We start from the raw sequence: 24,050 nt of genomic DNA, 5'->3' as shown, positions 1-24,050 counted from the left end.
CACTTTTAACACCTAAAAATAGAAAAGATAATTTTAGAATAAAAGACAGCTTTGTTGTCCTTATTTGTATCATTTTACCTTGGACTGCAGATTGTGCTGCCACTGGTCTACAGTCCGGAATTTGGGACTGGTTGACCTGTGATATGATTCACATTTAACAAGAATGGCATATTGAATATAATAAAATTGAACGAGATTGCTTAGAAAAGAATACCTAGTAAAGATAGTGATCACAGAAGGCCTTCGAGGACATTTTCAGGTTACCAAAATAATAGTTACTCAAAAAAATTTTTCAGGAAAAGCTAAAATTGTTTCAGAAATAAGCATAGTTAAGAAATTAGCTTTAATATTATTTTAATATCCCCATATTCTTATTGCATAGTAAGAGCTAACCTTTATTGAATGTCTGTTGCCTGTCAAGCACTGTGTTAAACACTTCTTACATGGATTAGCTATTTAATTCTAACAACTCTATGAGGTAGATAATGTTACTAATGAAATTAATTTGATCGTATACATTTTTTCCATATGAAATAATTAACATCGTTGAATTATAAATCTTGGATGACAGTATAAATGGTATGGTAGCATCTTAATAAGACTACTCAAAATGAATGAGGATTAATATTTCAAGCAATAAAATAGCTTGCTAACCTTGATTCTGTCACACCCCAGCACTATTATGTTTCACCCCTTGCATCTATTCAGGCTTTCAGCCTTGACAGTTATGATTGAAATTCATTCAGTAATCTTTCATTTATGCATAATTAATATGGACAAGACAGAATTTTAGGTATTGAGGGATTTTATGTCTGTGTGTGTGTGTGTATACACACACATGTATGTTTAATATGCTGGGGTTTCTGTTTTCAAGGAGTTTACTATAATCTAGTTGGATAAAGAAGCTTTTCTTCATGAGCATGAAGAAAAGCTCACAGTTCTGAGGTTAAATTATGTGAGATAAAACATGAAACAAGTCTGCACAAGACTGCTTAAGGCCCAGATCCAGGCTGCTACTTGTTTCATATAACCCATGATTTAAGACTGGTTTTTGTGTTTTACGAATTGTAAAACAAAACAAACAACAACAAAGAAGAATGTGTGATAGAGACTTTATGGCCCAGAATATCTAAAGTATGTACTCACTGGCCATTTAGAAAAACAGTTGTCTATAGAATTAGTGCAATTAGAAGACTGTGTGTATAAAGTGTGTTTGGTGGACTGGTGTGGTCTAGGAGGACCTTATAGAGAAGCTAGAGTTAATATGGGACTGTAATTGAAATTGGCAGGAAAAGGAGCAGGATCTGCAAAGATGGATGAGGTATGAATTCTATAGTATATCACGCAGATTATCTGAACACTTTGGTTGGCTGCTGTTGGTTATGTTTCTTTGGGAAAGTTTTTGTGTCATTGATTGCTTGGTTTTTACTTTATTCTTTTGTCTCCCCTTGCATGTTTCATACTTGTATTTTCCCCTTCTATAAAATGATTACAATTCATATATTGTTCCATTCTTTGTGGCCTTCTATGATCTGATCTTAACCTATCTTTCTAATCTCGTATACCACTGCGGCACACGATAACATGGAAAAGGAAATTGTATATGTATGTTAAATACTGGTATTTTTAAAAGAATAGTTTTAACAAAAGGGCAGTAAGACACTCTTTAAAGGAAGGGTTAGCAAACTATTTCCATAGAGGACCCAGTGGTAAATATTTTTGGCTTTGCAGCCAGGTATTCAGCTCTGCTGTTGTATCAGGAGAGCTGCCATAGACATTTGTAAATATGTGAATGAATGAGTGTAGCTGTGCTCCAATAAAACTTTATTTATGGATATCAGGTAGCTGAACACATTTGGCCCACAGGCCATGGTCCCTGCAGTAGGATATTTCTAGGTACTTAGAAGTACTTTGGTTTCTTTTTTCTTTTTTTTTAAGAGAGTCTCGATCTGTCGCCCAGGCTGGAGTGCAGTGGCACGATCTCAGCTCACTGCAATCTCCACCTCCTGGGTTCAAGCGATTCTTGTGCCTCCTGAGTAGCTGGGACTACAGGCGTGCGCCACCAGACACCAGCTAACTTTTGTATTTTAGTAGAGACGGGATTTCACCATGTTGGCCAGGCTGATCTCAAACTCCTGGCTTGATGAGATCCGCCTGCCTTGGCCTCCCAAAGTGCTGGGATTACAGGTGTGAGCCACCATGCCCAGCCTAAGTACTTTGAATGTCAATAGTACTGGTTCTCTTTCTAAATATACTTTTTAAAAATTATCAAAAGAGCCAGGAGTGGTGGCTCCGGCACTTTGGGAGGCAGAGGCGGTATTATCGCTTGAGCCCAGGAGTTCGAAACAAGCCTAGGCAACATAGCAAGACACCATCTCTATTAAAAAAAAAAAAAAAAAAAAAAAAAACTATCAAAAAATAAATACACGTAAAAAATCAACCGTACAAAAGGGATTATAGTGAAAAGTAGATCATCCAGCCATGAGCTCTACTCTCTTACCCTCTCTGAGGCAACCATGGCTATGAGTTTCTTAGATACCTTTTCAAAGTTTACTCTCCATGTATAAGAACACACACAAAGGATCTTGGTAATAGCAAACACTGTTCTGTATCTTCCTTTTTTTGTATGAATATACACACAGACATACTATCTTGTTAATGCAAATAGTGTAAAATATACAGTTGTTTATGTTAATTCCTTCATTTCTCAGTATGTCTTGAAGACCTATGCCTTTACCTCAGGCTCAGTTTTTTTTACTGAATTAACAGTATTTCATTTGATATGCATGCCCTACTGTGTTTGAACTAGTAATTAAGGATATTTTAAATGTTTTTCCATTGCTAACCTTGTAACATTGATTGTTCTGTTTAGTGTCATTTTTGAGACATTAGCCTCTCTTCCTTTCAATTCAGAGTACTACCAACACCATTTGTATACATGCATGTGCCTATGATGTAAGATATTTTGGCTCCCTAATGGAATGAGTGCATATTTCTTTCACTCAGGAGGCAGCAAAATGTAGCCTACTGGGGCTTCATTTGGGGTCACTTTGTATTTCACCATCTTTGAAGAAGGAGTAAGGAAATTTTTCTGGCCTTCCTATTCCCCATTCCTAAATTAAAGGCAAAAATCCTTTGAAGTATCAAGGCTCAATTTCTCTCACATCCTGTTTCTAGGTTTCTCATTCTCCTGATTTAATAATCATGGGAGCTGAGTGGGAGAAGGGAATAAAGAGGGATTCCCCATGAGGAAAGAGGAGGAAAGGATACTTGCATTCATTATGTGAAAGTTTGTCACCACCCACCCACTCCCTTGTGATTTATTCCGTACAGCACCACCGCGGTCCAGATATATAGCAGGTGTAGCATGTGGAAGAAAGCTGTTGACTTGAATTCTTTCTGTTGCTTTCAGTTGCCTAGACCTGGAGCAGTGTTCTCTTAAGGTGCTGGAGCCTGAAGGAAGCCCCAGCTTGTGTCTGCTGAAGTTAATGGGTGAAAAAGGTTGCACAGTCACAGAATTGAGTGATTTCCTGCAGGCTATGGAGCACACTGAAGTTCTTCAGCTTCTCAGCCCTCCAGGTAGGTTTGGTTCTTAGGAGTTCGTGGAGCCAAACTTAGAAGAAAAATCTCTCTTTTTGACCAGGTGAATGGTGTGAAGTATTTTTGGAAAATGTAAATGTGTAGGGCCTTGTTTGCTTTCCCAGGTTGAGACTAAAGGGCGCATAAAAAGCAAATGCAGCGCATGAATATTGGTTGGGTTGTGGTTGAAGAAACCAGCTACATGAGACATTTTTGAGATAGTTGGAAAAATCTGAATGTAACTACATATTTGACATATTAAGTAATTATCATATGATAATGATGCTATAGGAGAATGTCCTTTTTTTTAAAAGGAGATGCATTTTAAAGTATTTAGGGAGAAGATTCCTATAATGTGCATTGGAATAGTGCAGCCAAAAAAATGAACATATATTTAATCCTATATATCTGTATAGATGAGGTAAAGCAAGTATGACAAATGTTTAAGTTTTTTTTGCTGCAGTGAGGCTTTTGAATGTTGAAATGGTATACATCAAAACCACGTAGAACTCAACCTTATCACCTTATGAGTTTTTCCTGAATTACCGACACTGGGTGAGGCTTTGCACTTCCCACATCAGGTGAGGCTTAGGAAACAGTCCTTCTTCTCCATTCAGCTCCTCTCTTCTCAGCTGCAGATAGAGTTGGTCTACAGCAGTGGTGGGAGGCAGGAGGGACATGCCATCGAAGCTGCCTGGTTGTGGCAGCACTGCAGGCCCCCTTCCTTACCCGGGGGTCCAGTGGCCATTATTTGTCCCACCGGAAGCAGAGAGGCTGGTTGAACTTGGAAGGGCAGTGGACAAAGGACCTGATGCACTCTATTTTACGTGGTTTTGATGTATACCATTTCATTATATAACCAGCTTGGTTATGATGTATTTTTAAGTTAACATGAGGAACTTAAAACTATAATTGAGATGTTATTTTTTATTGTTAGTTGTGGGATAGGGAATTAGGAACACATGGTATAGTGGTATGCTGTCAGTTACATGTACCAGAAACCCCAACTCAAATAGACCTAATAAAGAGAATACATTTCTCCTTCTGACTGAAAAGCTTAGAGCTGGTTTGGCTTCAAGAGAATCAAGGAACAATCCTGTTCTCAAGGAGTTGGTTGGTTTTTGTCTTTGCTCTTCCTTTCTTGGCATTGGCTTCCTTCCACGACTGACTTTCCACATAGCCCAAGATGTTTGCTGGCTGTTTCTGGGCTCTTCATTCTCGTCCCAGCAAAACCCAGAGAGTTCATCTGGTTAACTAGCTTCGGTCACATGCCTAACTCTAAACCTGTCACTGTGCCAAGGAGATGGAATGTGCTGACTCGCCTGGCTTGAAGCCAGGAGTGGAGTTGGGTTGAGTCAGCTTTCCTGGAACCACATGGATCACCAAACAAAACTGGAACTATTAGAAGGAAAAAGGAAGCAGCAGATACTGGGGAGGTAACTAGTTTTCTATTTGTAGTTTACTGCAAATGGAAAGGGCCCTGGATTATAAATAAGGAGACTTGGACTCCCAGTCATCCCTGCTTTACAAGGCCCGCTGTAGGTGGTAAAATAGGCCTCTGATAAATGCCCTATGAATGTGACACACACTGTATTGGATGCTTGCCCTCTGTTTCCCAGAGCCTCTTCGTACCAACAGGGCTGGGGTGGGAATAAGTAGCTGCTAATGCCACCCTCCCAAATGCAACCGTTGACTGGCACCAAACAGTAAACTTTCTTTTTTAAACCTGGCCCATTACTGATAGAAACAGTAGACTTCCTAAAGTGGTATTTATTAATTATTGTATTGCTGGTACCTGAAGCAGCACCCAGGAGTTGTGACATTTGAAATCTACCAGTCTAGGTTTCATGCTGGTAAAGTCCAAGTTCTCATACTTAGTAAAGTCTCATACTTAGTAAAGTCTACTTTTACTTACTTTAGTAAGTTCTCATACTTTATGGAATACTAGGGCCTCTGAAAGCTTAGGAAACCTTTCTGGGAAGTAAATATAACATGTATTTCATTCTCTTTTTCAATAATTATGCTTAATTACTCTAACCATTGTTTGCCAAGTCTATAAAATGAACATAAGTATTCTCTGCCTCGCAGAGTTATAGGAGCTACATGAGATGATGCTGTGTTGAATTTCATCTATACAATGACAGGGGCCTCATATCTCTTTTGATTTGTGTTGTGATCACTGGCCTGAGATCTAGGGTTTCGGAATTTTTTTAAGGTTCCCATATGTGAAAGCGGGCTTGACTGAAATTGAGTCGTATATTTATTTAGGTATAACAATTTGCCTGAATCTTTTAAATAACATTATATTTTTATTTTTGACAGGCCAGCGACTAATAAAGTGCTACCCTAATAAACATTAGTAATCTTCCTTTGAAAAATCCATTTTTGCTCATTGTGTTTTTTTCCAAATAGGATTAGCACTTTTCTATCAATTTTCCCCAGTGCAGATTATCCTGATATTTGGCTTACAGGCTTTCTCAAGATTATCTTATAGGGCTTTTTTGCATTTGAGGAGAGAATAGGAAAAGGAAAGCAGTTTGTTTTTCTCTTTTTGTTTTTAATTTTCTCTTCAGTCCATTTGTGAGCTGTAGGGTAATATTGTTTGTTTTGTTTTTTAAATATTTTGTGAGAAATGGTCTTGCTCTGTCTCCCAGGCTGGAATGCAGTGATATGATCTTGGCTCACTGCAGCCTCTACCTCCCGAGGCTCAAGCAATCCTCCCACCTCAGCCTCCTGAGTAGCTGGGACTACAAGCACGCACCACCCAGCTGATTTTTTTTTTATTTTTGGTAGATACGGAGTTTCGCTATGTTGCCCAGGCTGGTCTTGAACTCCTGGGCTCAAGCAATCCACCTGCCCTGGCCTCCCAAAGTGCTGGGATTACAGGCAGGAGCCACCGCCCTGTTTCTATATTACCACTTGTGCACTTTTTCTGTGAGGTTTTATGTCATGTTAGCCATGTAATATCCTTAGGAATTGGTTGTTGCCTGAATGTTAGTTATTGATTTAACAGTAAATATTTTGGGATCTAATAAAGCTCAGTAATTTTAGGAAGAAGTAATTAATTTGTTAGCTTATTATCTAGCATCTAGTATGAACAATCTAAGATTTACTCTTTTTTTTTTTTTTTTTTGAGGTGGAGTTTCACTCTTCTTGCCCAGGCTGGAGTGCAGTGGTGTGATTTTGACTCACTGCAACCTCCGCCTCCCGGGTTCAAGCAATTCTCCTGCCTCAGCCTCCTGAGTAGCTGGGATTACAGGCATATGCCACCATGCCTGGCTAATTTTGTAGTTTTAGTAGAGATGGGGTTTCTCCATGTTGATCAGGCTGGTCTCGAACTTCTGACCTCAGGTGATCCACCCGCCTCGGCCTCGCAAAGTGCTGGGATTACAGGTGTGAGCCATTGCACCCAGCCGACTTATTCTATTTATACATAGTAGAATAAAGAAATATAAGAATTATAGAGAATAATTTTAATATTTTAATAAAGATATTGAGAATAAAAGCTACTGTAATTATATTAAGAAGATAAGCTCTGATAGAATCAACTTAATTGGTGGTTTGCCTCATGCATTCAGTAAAGTTTACTGCGTTGCAGTGCCTTTGCTGTGCTAGGCATTATGCTAGGCACTGTGAGTTTAGAGATGAATAAAGCAATAGTTTCCACCTGCTGATAGGTCATAGTTTAGTAGGGGAGACAAATATGTAAAAGATCATATCCAAGACAGTTGTAAAAAATATATATATAGTAAGTTTATCTGATCTCCAGTTTTCCCTCTTTGCTATATTCTTGAGTCTTAGTGAAAATACAAAATAGAAATATTCTAATGTTTTCTCTTTTTTGCGTTAATACTATTTCATAGAAGGACATTACTTCTTATTCCGCAGGAATTCTGATGATTTTTCTCTGTCCTTACAGAGAGAAGCCTGGTTTGGGTTGTCCTGTGAACTGGCCTTTGAGGTCTAAATGCAGGGAGAAGGGGAAACTTTAGATTTCTTTTGATTAAATGAGAAACTATAGTCTTACGTTGCCATATTCTGTTCCAAGTGATGGTTCCAACTACAGTCAGAGGTAGCTCTGAGAGGTAACTATCATGTGGAGTTTCTCTGTCTTTTGAGAAACTGACCAAGTTTCTTTTCTGAATTTGTTTTGGTGCCCAGAAATAGCTAGGGCAGTATCCACGCATCTCTAAGTAGAACAGTTTCTGTGATGAGGAGCCAGCTTCAGCAGTCACTCAGCATGAAGTCTGAGTGTAAACTCCCTCTGGAATTATAATTTTATCTATTTTCTGAAGGAGCCTCAGAGGATCGAGGTTTACTCTCTGTTGCTTTCTCTCTGGTCAAGCATTTCCACTGCACATGGGTTGGCCAACTTGCCCCTCAGTCTGCTCTTACTTGAATTATATGATAGAGAAATTGCTTCTAGTTTTTAACGAGTGGATGGTGTTCATCCCATTTTCCAGCGCTAGTAAATTGTTTCCCTACTTTTATTCCTTTGCTCATCTCAGTGGGAACTGGAGAACGGGGTTAAATGAATGTGTTGAAATGGTTTTGAACCAAAGGTCTGTAATGATTTTTTTTTAGATCTTATTTAAGTTTCAAAGACTGATTCCAAAGCGACCAATATTGACATCTGTGTTATTGGCAAATGCAGATAGACTCAGATGTGTAGTTCAAGGTGCTTTTGTTTCTTTTGTTGTTGTTGTTTGCTTGCTTTTTGAGTCTCACTCTGTTACCCAGGCTGGAGTGCAGTGGCGTGATCTTGGCTCACTACAGCCTCATCTCCCAGGTTCAAGTGATTCTTCTGCCTCAGCCTCCTGAGTAGCTGGGATTACAAGTGCGCGCCCCCACACCCAGCTAATTTTTGTCTTTTTAGTAGCGACGAGGTTTCGCCTTGTTGGCCAGGCTAGTCTCAAACTCCTGACCTCAGGTAATCTGTCCACCTCGGCCTCCCAAAGTGCTGGGATTGCAGGCATGAGCCACCACACCCAGCGTATTTGTTTCTTTTGATTTTTTTTTTTTTTTTTTTGAGACGGAGTCTTGCTGTGTCGCCCAGGCTGGAGTGCAGTGGCCGGATCTCAGCTCACTGCAAGCTCCGCCTCCCGGGTCTACGCCATTCTCCTGCCTCAGCCTCCCGAGTAGCTGGGACTACAGGCGCCCGCCACCTCGCCCGGCTAGTGTTTTGTATTTTTTTAGTAGAGACGGGGTTTCACCATGTTAGCGAGGCTGGTCTCAATCTCCTGACCTCGTGATCCGCCCGTCTGGGCCTCCCAAAGTGCTGGGATTACAGGCTTGAGCCACCGCGCCCGGCCCGTTTCTTTTGTTTTAAGTGAAAACATTGTGAGTGTAGAATTATAGGCTTCATCAGTCCTAGTTACATATATCACGAAATGGTTACCTGGAGAAGTGATGCCCTTAACCTTGAATGGGCAGACCAGAGGCTGAACAATGGGAGCTGTTCAGAGAGAACTAGCATTCTTGATGTGGGTCTCATTAAGATGAATCCCAAGTTGCTTTTCAGCTCAAGTGTTGCGATATTGCTATTTTATATCACTCTTCTTATGAAAGGTGCCTCACTGAGGGTACCTATGAGATGTCTGTGGCAGGGTCATGTGCCATCTTTTCAGTAACATCCTTTCCGTTTGCCTCTACTCCTTTTTTATTTCGTATCATTTTTTCTTAGATCCATTGTAACACATGCATTGTTATGTTTTGGCTATTAATTTTAAATTTCTAAAATAAGTGCAAAGATTGTTTAATATTATTCTTTAGTTTCTAAAATACCTTCACATTTTATCTTCACAATTCTGTGAAGCGACAGAACAGTACTATTGTGAACATTTAAATTTTAACCAACAAACATTTATATGGAAAATGAGATCTCCAAAAGTTATCATTTGGCCAAAGTCACAGTTATTAACAAAGGTGGGGATTAAAAACCAGATCTGCTGCCCCTGACCTGAACTCCATGCCATTGCCATTATGCTAGGAAATTTCTGAATTAAGAAACTTAGTTTTGTATTATTACCTCAGTTGCCTCTTTGACCCATGAACTTCAATTTTTTTCTTCTTGGCAACTGAAAAAGTGCTCAGAGACTGGATCTTGTTTGTAAGGGACTTTTCTTATTTCATGACCATCAGGAAATTGGCAATTATTCCTCAAAGAAAAATATCAAGAAGTGAAGAGAGAAAAAGATGGTATGGATGGGCATGAATATAAGGAAGAAGTAGAGGGAGAGAAAGGGCTGGTGAACAGGGCTGAAGGAGTATCTTTCTGGGTGTGGAGTGTTGAGGGGAGTCTCAGGCAATGTAACAGGATAAGGAATGTGACGTGGGAGACTAGATTTAGCTACAATCTATACAAATTTCAGTTGACATGTAAGAGAAACATGTGGACGTACTTTGTATAATGCGGTGGGAGGGACACACATGGACCTACTTTGGTTATATAGTGGGGGAAATTGTTAGAGGAAGAGGAATGATATTTATTTGGGCACGCTGTGGGGCATGTAGGTACTCTCTGTGATAGCGTAGAAGATTGCAGAGTAACTTTGAGGATGAGTTTTAGATGGAAGTTGATGAAAATTTTTGTTTGTTTCATGGCCTCTGAAAGTAGATGAACTTCAGTGTACGGAATAGATCTGTTTCTGGAAAAAGTATTTATTGATAAACTGCATCAACATTTAAATGTGTTGTGAGAGAGAATAACTTCAAGGGAAGCTATGATGTGTCCTTTTGTCAAAAATTATCCTATCTTTCTTATTCCAGCAGAGTTTTAAATTTTTGTTTTATTGCTTAGTAGCATGTACTTGTTTATCAGCATATGTGTGTGTAGTTGAAAGCACGATCCTTGGTTCCATCGTACCTAGTCACATTCTCCCAGGGTTACAGGAAATCAAGTAACTTCTCTGACTTCTTTGTAGATGTTATCTGACAAATATGCTTGTTTGCCAGGAAGCTGTGTGTTCACCGTTTAAAATAGAACTTTCATTTGTGTGCCTTCATACAGCCTACGTAGCACTATACCATATTCTTTTTTTTACCTTTGTTCAGCACCTTCTCACTAGTGGGTGCTGCATTGGGGTGGCTAAGGGTTGACCATGGGTCCCTGTCGCACAAGGCTTTGTGGGAGGAAGGAAATTTGTGTGGTTAAAACATGGGAGGTATTGCAACTAATTTTCTTGACTATTCACCAGGGGTGGTTTCCAAATCACATTTTGCCTTTCAATTCTCAGTCTTTGAAGCAATAAATTGTGTATATATTTTATACACACACACACCCCCTTGCTTATTAATAAAGTTGTTGGTGCAGGACAGGCTTATAAACTGTGAATTTAGATGTACATTAAAAGCCACTTTGTATGGCTGGGCGCGGTGGCTCAAGCCTGTAATCCCAGCACTTTGGGAGGCCGAGACGGGCGGATCACGAGGTCAGGAGATCGAGACCATCCTGGCTAACATGGTGAAACCCCGTCTCTACTAAAAAATACAAAAAAAAAAAAAAAACTAGCCGGGCGAGGTGGCGGGCGCCTGTAGTCCCAGCTACTCGGGAGGCTGAGGCAGGAGAATGGCATAAACCCGGGAGGCGGAGCTTGCAGTGAGCTGAGATCCGGCCACTGCACTCCAGCCTGGGCAACACAGCGAGACTCCGTCTCAAAAAAAAAAAAAAAAAAAAAAAGCCACTTTGTCTTGGCCCAGCATGGTGGCTCACACCTGTAATCCCAACACTTTGGGAGGCTGAGGTAGGAGGATCCCTTGAGGCCAGGAGTTCTGGGCAACATATGAGGCCAACCTGGACAATGTAGTGAGACCCTGTTTCTACAAAAAAATAAAAATAGTACTAATTTTAAAAATCACTTAGTCTTGTGTCCCACACAAAGGAAGGATAACTTTTAGAACCCGGCCATGTGGTCCCTTTCCAGTAGTCACCTACTTCTTTGTAAAATACTCGAGAGGAAAAACCCTTTCCATCATTCTTGTCTCTTATCTCCTTGTATAGTGGCAGAGAATATTTGCCATGGTATATATTCATGAGCAGTGTCCTGGTGTGGGATTGCTCTTTGTGTGATATACTTTCTCAGTAAGATAGGCTCACTGTGGCAGAAAGCAGATTACCATGGGAGATATATTGAGAATCACCAAGAGGCCAGGCATGGTGGTTCACTCCAATAATCCCAGTGCTTTGGGAGGCTGAAATGGGGTGGATTGCTTGAGCCTAGGAGTTCAAGACGAGCCTGGGCAACATGGCCAAACCCTGCCTCTACAAAAAATGCAAAAAGTAGCCAGGCATGGTGATACACACGCTTAGACCCAGCTACTGGGGGGCTGAGGTAGGAGGATAGCTTGAGCCCAGGAGGTTGAGGCTGCAGTGAACCCTGATCATGCCACTGCACTCCAGCCTGGGTGACAGAGCAAGACCCTATCTCAAAAAAACAAAAAAAGAATCAGAATCACTGAGAAAGCAAAGCATAAGGGTTTAAAACCTTTAAAAGGCAGGAAAACCTAGGTTTGCATCCTGGTTCTGCCATTTTACAATGTAAAAAAAAAACAAAAAACAGTCTCAGTTTAATTTAGCCCAGGTAATCTGGGTGACCTTCTGCAAATTATGTACCTCATTTTCATCGTAACATATATGTAAGTAGTATCTACCTTATGTGGTTATTTCAAAGGTTAGTGATAAAAATGCCTGGTACATGTAAAGCAGTAACTTGCTGCTGTAGTAATTTCTAGTATTATTATGTATATTCAACAAACACATGTTGAACACCCACTAACACCAACTGCACTGCCATGTGCTGGGCACAATTCTAGGTGCTGAATGAACTGGTGACTAAGACCGTCAAGGTCCTTGCTCTCATGGAGCTTCTATTTTAGTACCTAAGATGAACAGTAAGAAACAAGGATTTTAGAAAGTGAAGGACACTGAACTGGGTGAATGTAATAGATAACTGTGGGGGTGGGAAGGTACCTAATTTAGAGACATTTCCCAGAGAAGCTGGTGATAATTTAGTAAGAAACCTGGATGATGAGGAAAGGGCCTGCCATGAAACAGTAGAACAGTGGGAGCCAGTGGGGTGGTGGTTGTGGGGGATGGCAGAGCAGAGCTTGTCGGGGGGAACCCAGCAGAGGACTGGTAAGTGGAAAGCAGAAAAGAGCTTGGCTTGTGGAAGGAAGGAGGCCCAGTACGGCTGGAGCTTGGTGAGCCTGGAGGAGAGCGGGAGGGGCCAAAGGAGGGAGCAGTTCGTGGAGGACTTTGTAGCCCTGGTAAGGAATTTGGATTTTTTATTCTAAGTACAGGCACACTTTGTTTTATTATGCTTCACTTTATTGCACTTTGCAGGTACTTCATTTTTTACAAGTCGACAGCTTGCGGCAACCCTGTGTCTAGCAGCTGTCAGTGCCATTTTTCCAACAGCATGTGCTTACTTCATATCTCTGTGTCACGCTTTGGTAATTCTTACAATATTTCGAACTTTTTCATTATATCTGTCATGGTGATCTGTGATCGGTGATCTTTGATGTTACTACTGTGATTGTTGGTGCGTGGAAAGATGGCGGCATCCAGGTGGCGGTCTTAAGAAGACCAGATCAGTATGGTGTTGGCATTGGGGACTGCTAGGCAGGCACTGGCTAGCTCCAGGCAGCTCAACCTTGGGGGCTTCGGGGCCCCGAGACGTGGAGTGGGGCCCCTGTAAGTGGGGCATGCACTCCATGTGGAAGCCAGAGCGTTCTCCCCTGGATGGAGTGTATGAGATCCCTGGACTGGAGCCCATCCCCTCCGTGGGAAAGATGTACTTCACGCCCGGGCTGCCACCGCTGATCTTCCTGCCCTGGGACCCTGGCTACAAACACCCAAACTTCTGCTCACCCCCTGTTCATGACCCTGGGACCCTGACTCGAAGCCTCCAAAGTTTTGCTCAAGCTCCATTCACAAGCAGCCACTATACAAAGACGAGGCGTGCTATGTCTTTCACCAGCCTTGCCGCCTTCTCAGGGGTGTCAAGCAGGCCCTCTGGCTTACCAAGGCCAAGTTAATAGAATGCCTTCCTGAGAAAGTACTTAGCCTTGTTGATGATACAGGGAACCACATAGAGAACCAAGATGAGTGTCTTTTGAATTTGATCTCTCATGCCTGTCTCTGGCACTGTACTGAGGACATCCTCAGGAGAGAGGCCTGCTGTCCGGTCATTGTAGACAGTCTGATACGGTTGTGTAAGTCTCCGATTCTCAGGCATCCTTCTCTGGCCAGGCATATTTGTGCCCAAAACTCCACGTTATCCACCACCTGGAATTGAGTCTCTTCTTCAGGGTCATGGTTCTAGTGGAGACCGCTGAGTGCCAAGGATCCTCTGTCCCCCTCATCTCCTCCAGAGAAGAGGTTGAAGCTACTAAAAATTATGTTCTTGAGACCTTCTATCGCCAACCCCCCTCCCCACTGATCTTCAGGAATGCAATGTTTATGATGTGGAAGATGGCACAGGATTCTGGGAGGGCTATCCTTACCCCTATCTCCATATCCTATACTTCCTGGAGAAAGCCAGTTTACAACCACATAGCCTTCAACCAGATCAGCTGTGAGCCAAGATGATCCTGTTTGCTTTTGGCATTGCCCTGGCTCAGGCCCAGCTCCTCTATGGGAACGACACCAAGATCTTGGAGCAGTCCGTGGTTGTGCAGAGTATATGCACAGACAGACGTGCATTCCATTTCCTGGTGTTACAGTTGAACACCACAGACCTGGCCTCTGACAAGTGTGGCAAGAGTTTGGTCTGGATGGAATCATACCAGCTACTCTCAGCATTTTTGGTGTCTCCCAGTGATCAAAAAGAAGGTGGGGCCGGGCCCAGTGGCTCCCGCCTGTAATCCCAGCACTTTGGGAGGCTGAGGCAGGTGGATCACAAGGTCAGGAGATTGAAACCAGCCTGGCTAACAGTAAAACCCCATCTCCAGTAAAAAAAAAAAAAAAAAAAAAAAAAAAAAAAAAAAAAAAAAAAAAAATTAGCTGAGTGTGGTGGCACGTGCCTGTAATCCGAGCTACTCAGGAGACTGAGGCGGGAGAATTGCTTGAACCTGGGAGGCAGAGGTTGCAGTGAGCCAAGATCACGCCACTGCACTCCAGTCTGGGCAACAGAGTGAGACTCTGTCTCAAAAAAAAAAAAAAAAAAAAAAAAAAAAAAAAGGTGGTTGTGGAATGTGTTGGACTGACTGGTTTCCAGTAGGAGACATCCAGGAAGTTTTTAGCTCTGTATTTACATGGTGTTGTGTGAGCCAAGGACCACTCTGAGGCCTGAAACCCGCCTTTGCCTTCTCCCACTGAAGAGGGTCTGGGGTCCCCCTGGAGCCTCAGTGCTCATCTAGCCTGGTGGTCTCACTGACAATAAAGAGCCCTTGCATTGCAAAGGAAAAAAAAAAAAAAAACTATAATTGTTTTGGGGTGCCACAAATTATGCCCCTATAAGAAGGTGAGCTTAATTGATAAATGTCACGTGTATTCCGACTGCTCCGCCAACTGGCCATTCCCCTCTCTCGCGTGCTCTCTCTTTCTTCCTCTCCTTCTCCCTCCCGGTCCCTCTTCCTCTCCCACTTCCCCCCTCCCTCTTTGGGCTTTCCTATTCGCTGAGACACAACAATATTGAAGTTAGGCTGATTAATAACCCTACAGTGATCTCTAAGTGTTCAGGTGAAAGGAAGAGTCACGTGTCTCTCACTTTACATCAAAAGCTAGAATTGATTAGACTTAATGAGGAAAGCATATCAAAAGCTGAGATAGGCTGAAAGCTAGGCCTCTTGTGCCGGTTAACCAAGTTGCGAATGCAAAAGAAAAGTTCTTGAAGGTAACTAAAAATGCTACTTCAGTGAACACACGAATGATGAGAAGGCAAAACAGCCTTATTGCTGAGATGGAGAAAGTTGTAGTAGTCTGGATAGATCAAACCAGCCACAGCATGCCCCTAAACCAAAGCCTATTCCAGAGTGAGGCCCTAACTCTCCTCATTTCTGTGAAGGCTGAGAGAGATGAGGAAGCTGCGGAAGAAAAGTTGGTTCATGAGGTTTAAGGAAATAAGCTGTCTCCGTAACATAAAAGTGCAAAGTGAAGCAGCAGGTACTGGTGGAGAAGCTGCAGCAAGTCATCCAGAAGACCTAGCTAATGCCAGGCATGGTGGCTCACAATTGATCATGGTATCTGTAGTACGAGCACTCTGGGAGGCCAAGGCAGGAGGATTGCTTGAGCTTAGGAGTTCAATACCAGCCCCGGCAACATGGTGAAACCCCATCTTTGCAAAAAATACAAAAAATTAGCCAGGCACGGTGGTACCTCCCTGTGGTCCCAGCCACTCAGGAGGCTGAGGTGGGAGAATTGCTTACACCTGGAAGGCAGAGGTTGCAGTGAGCGAGATCATGCCACTGTACTCCAGCCTAGGTGACAGAGTGAGACCTTGTCTCAAAACAAAAAAGCAAAAAAAGATCCAGCTCATTAAAGAAAATGGCTATAATAAACAGATTTTTCAGCGTAGATGAAACAGCCTTCTGTTGGAAGAAGGTGCCATCTAGAACTTTGATAGCTAGAGAGAAATCAGTGCCTGGCTGACTCTCTTGTTAGGGGCTAATGCAGCTGACAACTTTAAAGTTGAAGCCAGTGCTCATTTACTATTCTGAAAATCCTAGGGCCCTTAAGAATGGTGTTAAAAACTGCAAAGTTTTTGTCCTGAATAACCGGATGGATGGTGGTAGGCCATAAGACTGGTTTACCATCTTTGAGATGGGGAAACTGTGGGGACTGGCAGAGGAGTAGATTTTGTGTCAGAAGGGATTTGGGTATGTGAAATTTGTAGTGGCTATAGGACATTCAAATTTAAAGCTGGGGTAGCCAAAACTCCTATATTTTTTAGGTTTATTACTTGTTCTCTTTTGTCATTGTTGCAACTTTTTTTCCTGTCACATCGAAACTTGGGAAATCAGAATCTTTGTATTTCAAAGTTGTGATGTAAAACTCTCCTGGCAGATGAATGGTAAATATGGGGACATTCGAATACAGTGTTATGAATATGCTGGCTTCAGCAAGAGTGCTTATCCCATTTTCCACCTTTCCCACCAACATGTATCACAGATTTCAGAAAGATTTTGAACTTCTCTCCTGTACTAACTTGGCCTCTACATAAAGGATTAGTGAATCAATGTCCTCCCTTGGCAAGAGTTTAAAATTCTGAGAGGCTCTACTATATTTACTAAAGATTTTCTAGGGTTTCTTGAGACTCTCCAATGTACTAGATATACAATAAATATTTACTCGTTTTTAATGTTGGTTTTATTTAGTGTCTTTGTGCTGTGACTTTCGTGAACATTTTTTTTTCCTAGAAAGTTGGGCACCTTTGATGTATTAAGCTTACTGTTATTTACACTGTTTCCTTTTTACTGGTAGTCTTGTTTTGTTTCTTTGCATTGGTGGGTGGTAGAAGAAAGACACTGTTATGAGGTCACATTCAGTATACACAAGGAAAGAAAATAAAAGTAGGTGCAGGAAATTAAGTTTTATAAATTTTAATTATCTTTTTCTTCCCTTCCTAAAAGCCAGCTAACCCAGTTTTATTTATTAAAACTTTTGCAAATGTAAACTTTTCTAGCATTGGTTTATTTTATGTCAGTTATCTATTGCTGCATAATCAATTATACCCAAGTCAGAAATGAAAAACAACAACGGTGTATTATCTCACACAGTTTCTGAGGATAGCAGTCCAGGAGTGGCTTAGCTGGGCAGTCCTGGCTGAGGGTCTCTCGTGAGGCATCAGTCAGACTCTGAGCCAGGTCTGCAGTCGTCCGAAGGTTTCCCCAGGGTTGGCGGATCCTCTTCTCAGATGGCTCGCTCGCAGGTGTTGTCAGGAGACCTCATTTCCTCACTGGCTGTGGCGGGAGGTCTGTTTCTTTCCACAGTGATATGGTTTGCCTGTATTCCCACCCAAATCTCATCTTGAATTCCCATGTGTTGTGGGAGGGATTCAGTGGGAGGTAATGGAATCATGGGGGCAGGTCTTTCCCTGCTGTTCTTGTGATAGTGAATAAGTCTCATGAGAGCCGATGGTTTTATAAGGGGGAGTTTCCCTGCACAAACTTTGTTCTCTTCTCTTGTCTGCCGCCGCGTGAGACATGCCTTTCACCTTCCACCATGATTGTGAGGCCTCCCTAGCCACATAGAACTGTATATCTATTAAACTTCTTTCTTTTGTAAATTGCCCAGTTGTGGATATGCCTTTATCAGCAGCGTGAAAATGAACTAATACTCTTACCACTTGGGCCTCTCTGCAGGGCTACCTGAATGGCCTCCTGCCATAGTCATGTGCTTCCCTGGGGCTAGTGAGTGAGAGAGAGGCAAGAGAAGGAGTGGGGGTGTTGCATTATTGACTAGGATTTTCTTCCAAATTCCTGTCAAAAGTCTTCCAAGCTTCGATGTTGGCAGTTATTCCTCAAGTGAGGAATGTTTGTGTCACAGGTATATCAAATATATATCCCACTGCTCTGTTTCTGTGTCCTTCTCTTCCAAAATCGTTTCTTTTCAATGCTAAATAATAATGCAGTAATTTGAAGACATTTTCAATGGTGTTATCTTTGTCCATTGCATGCTTCCATAGTACAGTACCACAGTCTGTAATTTTTAAAGAACAGACATGTATTTTGCACAGTTACAGAGCCTGGGAAGTCCCTGATCAAGGAATCAGCTTCTGATGAAGGCTTCCTTGCTGTGTCCTCACACGGCACAAGGCAGAAGGGCAAGCAAGGAAGAACAGTTTGTCCTCACATGGCAGAAAAGAGAGAGAACCCACTCCTGCAAACCCCCTTATTACAGCGGCATTAATTCATTCGTGAGGGTACAGCCTCCCGCTAGGCTCTACCTCCCAACATTGTTACATTCGGGATTCAGTTTCCAGCTCATGAATTTGGGGGCATACATTCAGACCGTAGCAGACATTGCAACTTAACACTCGTGTTACTAGTAGTGCATGTGACTCGACTGAAGTGGCAGCTATATGAGCATTTGTGACCAAACATTTCCATGAGCTGACACTGAGAACTACGCTATGGCTGTGCCTGACAGGGATCTGTTATAAGGTGCATCCTGATTTCAGAAGTGTTAGAATACGGGGAAAAAAGCTTCTAAAAATTGAAGAAATATGGTAAATAATTTTCTCCCCCACCCAATCATGGGGAAGTACAATAGATCAAAGTCTTCTGCAAGTAAGTTTCTTTCCTCTGATTTTACAAAGCCTGCAACTCACAAAGTGTAAATTGATTGAGAAGGCGATGTGAATGAGTGATTTATGAGAAAGATAAATATGCAGGTTATTTCTAAAATGTTTCAATTTTTGGTTTCAGATGTATAAACAAGGAAAATCCCTCTTTTGTGACTTTAATTTTTTTTTTTTCTTTAGGAATAAAGATTACTATAAACCCAGAGTCAAAGGCAGTCTTGGCTGGACAGTTTGTGAAACTGTGTTGCCGGGCAACTGGACATCCTTTTGTTCAATATCAGTGGTTCAAAATGAATAAAGAGGTAATTTTTAAAAATATATCTTTTAATGCTTCTGTTATAAGGAGAGAGAATGATAGAGAATTAATTAACATTATTGTCCTAAATGTAGTTTTAACAGTTTGGTAAAAGTCTGACAGACATTGCTAGGTTATTACTGAAGTAGTCAATAATCATTATTTTGGTAAGACAGTTCCAGAATCGTCGTATAGAAACATTGTAAACAATAATGAAATCGGTTCTCTACTCTAAAAATTGTGGAAAATAGGGATTACTTAGGGCAACAGTGTTAGCAAGTATAAAACATCACCAGTACATTCTTGTATATACAAAACTCTTTACTACAGATTATGTTCCAACCAAAATCTTTAGAAGATTTTCAAGGCTATATGGAAAGTTAATGTGCTATTCTTTTTAAGAATTCCACATCACTGTTTTATCTGTATGAGAAGATTTAGAACCTTGTGGTAGGCCGGGCGCGGTGGCTCACGCCTGTAATCCCAGCACTTTGGGAGGCCGAGGCGGGCGGATCACAAGGTCAGGAGATCGAGACCACGGTGAAACCCCGTCTCTACTAAAAATACAAAAAATTAGCCGGGCGCGGTGGCGGGCGCCTGTAGTCCCAGCTACTCAGGAGGCTGAGGCAGGAGAATGGCGTAAACCCAGGAGGCGGAGCTTGCAGTGAGCCGAGATCGCGCCACTGCACTCCAGCCTGGGCAACAGAGCGAGACTCCGTCTCAAAAAAAAAAAATAGAACCTTGTGGTAGATTCTGAAGTAAAATTCAGATTGGCAGAATGGGCCATTTATTCCTTTTGTGAAATGATTGGATCCCTGCAGCCCCCAACAAATAATTTTAAATCACATCTTAGAATTCTCTTTTCTTCAGAGTTCCTTGAGCCATCCTGCACTGGGGATTTCTCAGTGGTCTGGCTGCCTGCATTGTGTCCCACTTCTGTGGGGTTTTCTCTTTTCTCTTCCATTCCTTCATCCCTCTCTACTCTGCTCCCACTTTCACAGTGCCCAGAAAGTCCATATTCTTTTCACTCTGTTAGTCCCAGTCATTCAGCTTTCTTCCAAACTTGATGCCATGTCTCCCTTTGCAAATCTGAAACTAAATAAAGCTGTTCTGAGAATGACTTTTCCTTTAATTGGATTGCCTCATACTGTAGGAGAATTCTGTGGTTTTATACAATCTTTTATTTCCGTCTGTTACACAGAGGTAAGACAGAGCAACTGTGGAATGTAGTAAAAAGATTGCATGTAGTAGCTTTGGCACTAGATAGGTCTGTGTTGGAACCCTGACTGCCATTATTAGCCATGTGAATTCCTATCATCAGAGGTTGTGAGAATTAAGTAGACAGGATGTTTTACCTGCCTAGGCTTTTGAAAGATGGTACCTAAAGGTATTTTTTAAATCATATTTTCTCAATTGCAAAGTTACTTTCATTTTAATAAATGCCCTTTGAGGAGAAATAGTGGAAAAAGCCTACTACATTAAGTGTATCATTTGTAAACTATGTCCTGATTGGAGAAAGGTAGAAATGTAGGGGATGGAAAATGCATCTTAGAGTTGAAGAGTTGTAATGGATTTTAAAACTCTTAACAAGTCAAGTTTTGTGAAACCAGTCTTATGATCATAGGTGTATTGTAGGAGATGTTTACTTAACAAGTGCTTGTCGAGCACCTGTTTTGTGCCAGGCCATGTTCTAGGCTTGATGATACAGCTGTGACCAGAAGGTCTCTGCCCTCAAAGAGCTTACACACCAATGGGGGCAGAGCAAGCACTGTTAATTCCTGTGAGTTAAGAGCTATGAGGAAAATCAACAGAGTGGCAACATAATGTGAGAAGCTACTAAAGGTTTTAAGCAAGGGAAGTAACATGGTAGGATTCATGTTTTTTGTTTTTTGTTTGTTTGTTTGTTTGTTTGAGATGGAGGCTTGCTCTGTCGCCATGCTGGAGTGCAGTGGCACGATCTTGGCTCACTGCAACCTCTGCCTCCCCAGTTCAAGCGATTCTCATGCCTCAGCCTTCTGAGTAGCTGGGACTACAGGCGTGCATCACCACGCCCAGCTAATTTTTTGTATTTTAGTAGAGACAGGGTTTCACCATGTTGGCCAGGATGGTCTCAATCTCCTGATCTCTTGATCTGCCTGCCTCGGCCTCCCAAAGTGCTAGGATTACAGGCGTGAGCTACCGCGCGCAACCAGGATTCATGCTTTTAAAACATGAACTTGCTGCTTAAAGGAAGCAGAGAACAGCAAGATGAGTAGTTGTCTAATATCTGTGCTTGACTGGAAGTAGCAGTAGTGTGGAGCAGAGAAGGTGGATCACAGTGCATTATTCAATGTGTATTTTAGAGACAGTCAACTAAGCTGACAGATTAGATATAGAGTATGGGGAGAAGGAAGAGAAATCAAGGATGACCCCTAGGCTTTCCATATGAGCCTCTGAGATGTGTTATATACTGAGGTGTTGAAGATTGGAAAATTAACTGACAGAAGACAGATTAATGGAGAAAAAGCTTATTTGTGTGCATGCAAGAGCTTTCAGAAGGAGTAGCTTGCTAACTGGTTATGTAACTAATTTAGTAGGGAAAGGCAGGGGCCCTGTGAGCATAATGGATGGGTTTGTTCAGGAAAGACAAAGGGGAGAAGAACAAGGGAAGATAGCAAAGTTTGTGGTAATGTTTGTTCATGCAGGCACCAGTGATATCTCCTCTTCATTGTGACCATAAAGTCCCCAAAGAGAGATTTATGGTAGTTTTACTCTTGGTCTACCAAGGGGAGTAAAAGTTGCCCCAAGAGGGAATTTATGGCACCCTCATTTCCCAGAAGTTTTTGCTTTGGGTCAGATAAAGGAAGCCTGAGAAGACTTCTTTCTGCATCTGTTGAATCCCAGATGTCTTCAGTTTAATAAAATCTTCGTACCAACTCTGGGGTTCTGAGTCTCCACAGATCTTCAGCCCAAGTAGTGTTTGTTCAGAAGATGCATCTTCCATTTTAACAGGAGGAAACAGAGGAGTTATAAATAGGTACAGACATGGATAGGTTTGTGATTTGTTGGCAGAAAAAGGAGATAATTTCTATCTGAAGTCAGTACCTGAGAGAACTAGGATTACAGGAGGTTTGAGGAGAGAGTATACATCAATAGTCTAGAAGGAGAACACACTTAGGACCATATAGTAGGATTGTCAGGCAGTTCAAAGTGCAGCCTGTTGTCCCAGTTGTCACATTCTCAGCAAAATACTCTTGCTTTGGTATAGGTACTGAAAGGGGAGAGAGTAGAGTTCAGTTACTTGGGGTTTGGAGAGGGAGGAAGTGAGCTTGTTAAAGTACAGGTTGAATATCCCTTGTCTGAAATGCTTGGGACCAGAAGTATTTCAGATTTTGGATTTTTTTTAGGTGCTGAAATATTTGCATTGTATACTTAAAAGTTCAGCATCCCAAATCTGAAATGTTCCAGTGAGCATCATGGAGGTGCTGAAAGAGTCTTGAATTTGGGACCATTTCAGATTTTAAATCGTCAGATTAACCTGTTCTTTGCAAGGGAATTGTTGTAATGAGGCACTTGAATAAGCCCCTTGGCAATGTGCCAAAGTTGGGTGTAGCTGATCAATCACTGGGAGCAGAAAAAGCATTAAAAGAAATGTTACTATTGGAGGTGGGGCCTGTGGATGGCCACCCCCTCTCACTGTCTCATTGATACGCTTTCCATAGCCCTTCTCTGTCTAGACCTTGAAGGAGATTGGATATTGTTTGGTTGAGGAGTTTATCCTCTTATAGAATTTTGCAGATCAGAAGGTGGGGTCTCAACGTCAAATAACTTGCCAATGTCTTCCCAGCTAATGTGGGCAGAGCTGAAAACAATAGCCAAGCCTAATTCTCTGTGTTTTCTCTATGCCGCCGTGGTGTTTGTATGGCTGCTAAACTCTTTTTTTTTTTTTTTTTTTTTTTTTTGAGACGGAGTCTCACGCTGTTGCCCAGGCTAGAGTGCAGTGGCGCGATCTCGGCTCACTGCAAGCTCCGCCTCCCGGGTTCCCGCCATTCTCCTGCCTCAGCCTCCTGAGTAGCTGGGACTACAGGCGCCCGCCACCACGCCCGGCTAATTTTTTGTATTTTTAGTAGAGACGGGGTTTCACTGTGGTCTCGATCTCCTGACCTTGTGATCCGCCCGCCTCGGCCTCCCAAAGTGCTGGGATTACAGGCTTGAGCCACCGCGCCCGGCCTGGCTGCTAAACTCTTAAATGTTGCAGTTGTAGATTCTTTCAGAACTCAGTGATTGATCTCTTAAATGACAGAGCAAATAGTTTTCTGTTAGTGAGCCTTTGGAAGATATTTGGGACCAGCTTAACTCTCTAGTTAATGGATTTGTAAAAGACTGGATTTTTAATACTTGAGTCCTAAATAACTCAAAGTGTTACTGTTTTTAACCCAGAAATGTTTTAGTACTTGGGGGAAAAATGTTGCACTTCCGAAGCTCCATAGTGAAATCATAGATTTTGTACAGCATATTTTATAAGATGTGTTTTTGATGAGTCATCCACTTCTATTCTCTTATTGATTCTTCCACAGATTCCAAATGGAAATACATCAGAGCTTATTTTTAATGCAGTGCATGTAAAAGATGCAGGCTTTTATGTCTGTCGAGTTAATAACAATGTCACCTTTGAATTCAGCCAGTGGTCACAGCTGGATGTTTGCGATGTCCCAGAGAGCTTCCGGAGTAAGTAATGAAAGAAACTGAATGTTGGCATGGGGATTCCCCATATTTTATTTTATTTTAAATGTTTACTTTTAAATAATTTTAAAGTATCAAAAATCATAGCAAAATTTCACATAGGTACTTCATCCATTATAATGTCAACCATTGTTAAGATTTGATCCATGTGCTTTGTCTTTCTTTCTTTCTTTCTTTTTTTTTTTTTTTGTAATTTAGTTTTGGGGTTTGTT

The 24,050-nt window shown here is 41.7% G+C and overlaps 1 protein-coding gene and 1 pseudogene across 3 annotated transcripts in view; both read left to right on the top strand.

Annotated features, from left to right (window-relative positions):
* The window catches only part of MALT1 (MALT1 paracaspase), an 82,379-nt gene that overhangs the window by 6,097 nt on the left and 52,232 nt on the right, over positions 1-24,050 (top strand). For both annotated transcript variants that reach the window (XM_050768056.1, XM_050768055.1), the window contains exons 2-4: positions 3,413-3,579; positions 19,002-19,123; positions 23,673-23,823. In XM_050768056.1, the coding sequence (XP_050624013.1) occupies positions 3,413-3,579; positions 19,002-19,123; positions 23,673-23,823 (440 nt within the window). The remainder of the gene's footprint in view (positions 1-3,412; positions 3,580-19,001; positions 19,124-23,672; positions 23,824-24,050) is intronic.
* Positions 11,241-18,977, top strand: LOC126941444 (39S ribosomal protein L37, mitochondrial-like; annotated as a pseudogene). The gene is made up of 3 exons (XR_007721302.1): positions 11,241-13,452; positions 13,491-14,410; positions 14,760-18,977. The product of XR_007721302.1 is annotated as a 39S ribosomal protein L37, mitochondrial-like (transcript).

Source organism: Macaca thibetana, chromosome 18 (genome assembly GCF_024542745.1).
Source record: "Macaca thibetana thibetana isolate TM-01 chromosome 18, ASM2454274v1, whole genome shotgun sequence".
Lineage (NCBI taxonomy): Eukaryota > Metazoa > Chordata > Mammalia > Primates > Cercopithecidae > Macaca > Macaca thibetana.
The sequence above is the reverse complement of the archived record's forward strand: the minus strand, read 5'-3'. Positions and strand labels throughout refer to the sequence as shown.